The following is a 5996-nucleotide window of genomic DNA, read 5'->3' as shown; positions in this document are numbered from 1 at the left end:
CGGTTCAGACTGCGCGTGAGCACGCTTCCCCTCAGCGGGAGGCTGGCAACTGCGCTTGCGCTGGGGACTCCGCTTCGCGGGGGCTGCCGGGGCGAGGGCGTCGGGGACGCCCAATGACGCGCGCCGCCGCAGTAGCCGCGTCTCGTCAGTCGCGCGCGCGCGCGCAGCCGCCGGGAGTTTGAGTGGAAACCGAAGGCGTGCGAGGGAGTCAAGCGGGGAGCATGAAGAAGGGGGTCCCCTGCGAGCGGAAACACCCGTGGATACCGTCGGGGAAGGCGGGTGCGGAAGGTGGCGGGGCCAGGGGCGGTCGGCCGCTCGGCCTGGGGCGGGGCCGGCCTGTCGGGCATTGCCGCCGAGTTCCCTCAGCTCCTCGCGGTTCCGGGGCTGTCAGGCCTTCCCGCCACGGCCCTCAGCTCCTCGCGGCGCTGGCAGAAGCTTTAAAGTTGATGGCTCCCGAGCCCCAGCGCGCTCTGCGAGCTTCTGCAAGTTAGCTAACTTCTCTCAGCCTCGCGTTCCCACGGCCGCAAGGGGGCGCCGGGACCCAGCACCCGCCCGCGCTGTGCCTGAGCAGTGGTGACTGCTCTGCCGCGGAGGTGGCGGGTGGGGACTCTACCCAAAGCAGTTCAGTGAACAGCGGCTGTTCCCTGTCCTGAATTCTCTGCCGGGCCATGGCTGGCTAGCGTGTTTTATGGGATTTTGGCAGATTGCCTCGTCTTCCTACTCCGTGAACTTTTGGTTCTCCAAACCAACGATTCTCATCCCCACCTTCATCCCTTCCCCTCCTTCCCCCTCCGCCCCAGTACATATTTGTCCTTCTTAAAAATTATCAGAGACCTCAAAGATTCTTTGTTGATTTTGACCATACTAAAAATTAAAATTTTAAAGCATTGACAGAATTAGAAAGTAACCATAATAAGTCCATTACAGATAATTAACACAGATAATTTACGGAGAATAAATATTCCTAAACAAAATAACGAAAGTGACGATGTTCTAATTTTGCAAATTTCATATGTCGCTTAAGGGAAGACAGCTCAATTCGCATACCTACATCAGCATTCAGCCTGGCACGTTCAGTAGCTTCCTGAGAATTCTATTGCGCTTGTGAAAGAATTAGAGTGAAAAAGGCAAATAAAGTCTTAGTACTATAGAAGTGGTTTTCACTCCACAAATTGAAAGGTTTCCCCAGAGCTCCCTGAGTACCTTAATCTGAGCACTGCGGTCTCAAATGTCTTCTTTTTTTTTTTTGTCTTTTTGAGATAGGGTCTCCCTGTAGCCCTAGCTGACCTGGAACTCGCAATGTAGACCAGGCTAGCCTCGAACTCACAGATCCGCCTGCCTCTGCCTCCCAAGTGCTGGGGTTACAGGCCTCTGACACCACGCCCGACTTCTTTTTTGATCTCTACCAAAAACTTGCCTAGGACACCCCTTACTCTGCCTCCTGTTGCAGCATTTTGTGAACACTTCCACCCTCTTCAGGGTTCTTGCATGAGGCTAATGATAATAATCCTGCAGCATTGTCCTAGTTCCACTGATGTGACTGTTGATGTTGGCATCAGATTTGTGGAGATAAATGCAGTTAGTGCAGTGCCGTTTAGGAGCACAGATTAACATTTGAGTCGTAGATTGGGACTGAGAGGATTTTATTATTATTAAATAAATAACAGTTGCAGTTTGGTATTACAGGGGACAGATTTTTGTTTTCCAAAGTTATTTTTTGGCATAAAAGCAATATTAGGTAGAAAAGCTCAAGCAATAGAGAAAAGTGAAAGGAACAAGTAATCTAAACTCTACCAATATGTGGTGACTATTCCAGAGATCACTGTAGGAAGTATGCATTCAATTTTATTTATTATTATCTGTGTGTTTCATGTATGCGTGATGTGGGTGGGTTGGTGCACTTGTGCCATACTATGTGTGTGGAGGTCAGAGGACAATTTTGTGGACTTCTCTCCACCCTTATCTGGGTTCAGGGGATGGAACTCAGGTTGCCAGGCTTACACAGCAAATGCCCTTACCTACTGAGCCAACTTTACAGGGCGCAGCATTCAATACTTTTAATTAAAAATAAGTTATATGTTTAATATACAAGAAAAACCCAAAGCTTTTCACACCTTTAGTTTCAATGTATGCATAAATTTGTGATTCAGATTTAGTAAATATCTGAGTGATTTATGGTCAGTAGGCTTGCTGAGGAGTGAAGATAAAGATGCCTTAAAGATCTTATTTAAGAACTTCATGTCACCTGTTATTTCTGTAAACGAGATAGAAGAAATTGAGTTTTAGTGAGAAACTAACTCAAATTATTGGAGTTCAAAAGGAGTAGATAACATTTTCTACTTTGGGAGAGAAAAAAGCATAGAATGTGACGTGGCATGAACGTTGGAAATTTTCAACATTTAAAGATGAAGCTAGGATGATTTTGTGAGTTGAGATAGTTATAAGCAATGGCAAAGATGAAGTCTGAAGAAAGCTGGGGTTATTAAGAAATAATGTGTAGGTTTACTAATGGTAATGAATGCTGTTTGAATACTTAATAGGTACTATGCTGTTTATATAAATAATCTTAAATTTCACTACTGAGAGTAAGTGCTAAAACCTACCTTATTTTATAGAAAACAAGTAATTTGTCTAGGGTCACACAATAAATAAAATGGTGGGACCAGGATTTGAAATCTATCCTTTTAAGGATGTATTCCATGTAAAGATCTATGTATGTGCCCACATTGAGAAACTTTCTGACACTCTGAGCTGGGACATAATGATGAGGTCTGTGGTCTAGGAAGATTAATTTCACATTTAGTGTGTATTTTCCTCAGTTTAGTTTCTTTTGCATGTGTCTGTATATCTGTTTCACAGCCCAAAGACACCAATTTAATAACTTCTGTGGTATTTTACTACATTCATGGGCCTAGTGCATCTATGCATTTATTATTGCACATTTGGATTTAGGCAACAAAGTATGAAATATTTATGGAAAATTGGTGTGAATTGGATAGTTCCTTCAAGAATTTCTGTTGTGCATATATTTTAGGACCAGCAAATGGATTTCTCATGGAAGTGTGTGTAGATTCAGTGGAGTCAGCTGTAAATGCAGAAAGAGGAGGTAAGAAAAACTATAGAATGAGTAATAGTTGGCAACTTTTTTTTTTCAGTAAATATGTCAAAAGGTATTCAATCTCTGTAATAATCAGAAATATATTTTTTAAATTAAAAATTTTGTGATTTTCATACCATATAATTTGATGGTATTTAGATCCCCTCCTTTATGCATACTTCCCCTTAATGCCCCTTACCCAGTATAATATGCTCATTTTATATATATATATATATATATATAAAACAAGGCCTGTAGAGTCTAATTTATGTCCCCAAATGTCCTTCAGTGTGGGTCTATCGCCTAGAACCTGGTTAACCTACCAAGAGTCACTTCCTTGAAAGAGACTGTCTCTGCCCCTCCTAGAAGTCATCTTTGGCAACCCTTTCTAGAGTTTGAAAATGAATCCTATAACCTGTCCTCAAAACTCCTTGCTGAGCTGGGCATCTGGGAGGCTGAAGCAGAAGGATCATTGTGAATTTAAAGTTAGCCTGGACCACAGAGTGAGATGCCATTTAAAAAAAAAAAAAAAGCCCTTGTCATCTTTAGGATACTAATAACGCTTCAGAAACAACCTACTGAAGAGCTTGACGTGGTGGGACATACCTAATCCCAGCACTAGGAGCCTGAAGCCAAAGGGTATGAAAGTTTGAGGCCAACTTAAATTTCTTCAGAAAGAAAAAGAAAAGAAAAACCATTGGAAGATTATAATCTAGTCTCTCTTCCCCCCAAGCAGGTCACATTTTGAGGAAAGTGTCTGTAATAGTGCTTACTTATTAACTAGGTGATCTTATTAAACTTAGCAGAAATTTAAAAATTTGAACTTGTTGATTTAAAGATAACTCTTTAGAGATGGACATTGAGAGTATAGCTCAATGAGAGAGCACTTTGCCTAGTATGTTCAATCCCCAGCACCAAATAGGAATAAAAATTAAAGATGGTTTCAGACCTGTCATCTATTTTAACCCTAGGTTGTTTTGGATTCTGAATTTGTTTTAGTGAGGAACATAGGCATTTCCATCATCTCAGGATCAGAAAAAGTTAATTTAATATAATTTAATTTTTGGTAGTGCTTGGGATCAAACCCAGGACCTTGTACATGTTGAGCAAGCATTTTACTACAGAGCTATCTCCCTAGTCCTTAATTTTTTATTAAGGAAAAATTTCAAAAATTTTTACTCTTACGAAGTAGAGAAATTTGATGAATATCCATGTACTCACCATTCAGCTCTGTATTAGTTGCTCTTCTTGTTACTGTGAAAAAATATCTGACAAAACAACTTAAGGAAGGAAAAATTTGTTTTAGCCCACAGTTTGAAGCTGATCACATTCTCCGCAGTCAGGAAGCAGAGAGAAACAGATGCTGGTGCTCAGTTGGCTTCCCCTTTTTTCTTTTTTACTCAACTTGGGACCCCAATTGATGAGATAGTGCCACTCATATTCAGGGTGGATCTTCCTGAGTTAATTTCTCTGGAAATCCCCTCCTAGGTGATTCCAAATCCAGTCAAGTTGAGAGTGAAAATTAACCATTCAACCATTTTTAACACATGACCAATCTTCTCTTAACTACATCAGCAATCAGCATACATTTTTAGTAGAGAACCATGTACATGTTTGCAATTTTGCTGGTTACATTTGATGTCACTCTTTTTTGCCTTTTTTTTTTTTTTTTTTTAAATTCTACAGTTGATCAAATTCAAGGTCTTATACTTGCTAGGCAAGCACTCTACTACTGAGCTAAATATCCAACCCCTTTTTGTTTTTTAGAAACCTTTGAAAATGTAGAATCCCTTTTTGCAATAAAAAGGAATGATGCATGGATACATGCTATAACAGATGATTTTTTTTTTCCTGATGCTGGGGCTTGAACCCAGGGCCTTGCACATGCTAGATAGCTACTCTATAACTGAGCTACATCCCTTGTTTTGGTTGTCTGTAGCCCAGTGTGGCCTAAAACTTGTGGTCTTCCTGCCTAAGCCTCTCAAGTGCTAGGACTGCAGGCATGTACTGCTCTACCCTACATGGTTTCCTCATTTAAAAAAAAATTCTTTTTTTTTTTTTCCTTTTTGTAGATGATTTGTTATAGGCACTATGATGTTCGTCATTTAGAGCACTATAGTCTCAATTTTTCTTAAACAAGTTGTACCATTTGATGTGTTTCTATGACCACTTTATTCCCTGTAAAGTTGTAGTTGACCCACCAGTTTAAAATCAAATTCAGAAGCTAGGACTTTAATTCCAACACTTTGGAAGCAGAGGCAGACAGATCTCTGAGATCAAGGCCAGCCTGGTCTACATAGTGAGTTCCTGGTCATTTGGAGCTGCTCTAGCTTGTTTCTCCATTGCTATGACACAACATTATGACCACTACCAACTTGGGTAGGAAAGGGTTTATTTGTCTTAGATCTCCCATGTTATAGTTCATCAGGGAGCCCAAGGTAGGAACTCAGGGCAGAAACCTGGAGGCAGGAGCTGGAGCACAGGCCATGGAGGAACGCTGCTTACTGGCTTGCTCCCCTGGCCCCTGCTCAGCCTAATTTCTTATGCAACACAGGCCCACCTGCCCAGGGGTGGCACCACCCATAGTGGGCTGGGCCCTCCCACATCACTCAACAATCAAGAAGATGCTCCACAGACATGGCCATAGGCCAATCCCATGGACACAATTCCCCAAGTGAGACTCCCTCAATCCAGGTGTGTCAAGTAAAGCTGTCCAGCACAGGGGCTATAGGGAAACACTGCCTCAAAAAAAAAAAAAAATCAGATTCAGACTTGACCTTTAATAAAACTGGTTTATAGGCAATTTTCTGTTGTGTTGGTATCTTGTGTTTTTCTGTTTATTGTGATGATAAGATTGATCAATGGATCAATGGATTCAGGTATTATCAACCTGATTCAT

At 41.6% G+C, this 5996-nt stretch overlaps 1 protein-coding gene across 2 annotated transcripts in view; it reads left to right on the top strand.

Moving 5' to 3' along the window:
* Positions 1-94: 94 nt before the first annotated feature.
* Cutc (cutC copper transporter) overlaps positions 95-5996 on the top strand; it is a 26027-nt gene continuing 20125 nt past the window's right edge. Inside the window, exons 1-2 of one of the 2 annotated variants that reach the window (XM_008831938.3) lie at positions 95-279; positions 3035-3106. In XM_008831938.3, coding sequence (XP_008830160.1) covers positions 222-279; positions 3035-3106 — 130 coding nt within the window. In that variant the 5' untranslated portion in view covers positions 95-221. The remainder of the gene's footprint in view (positions 280-3034; positions 3107-5996) is intronic. The other variant, XM_029563017.1, reaches the window with a different exon arrangement.

The sequence above is a fragment of the Nannospalax galili genome, unplaced genomic scaffold, assembly GCF_000622305.1.
Source record: "Nannospalax galili isolate Female #2095 unplaced genomic scaffold, S.galili_v1.0 scaffold875, whole genome shotgun sequence".
NCBI classification, from domain to species: domain Eukaryota; kingdom Metazoa; phylum Chordata; class Mammalia; order Rodentia; family Spalacidae; genus Nannospalax; species Nannospalax galili.
This window is presented reverse-complemented; position numbering and strand designations above follow the sequence as displayed.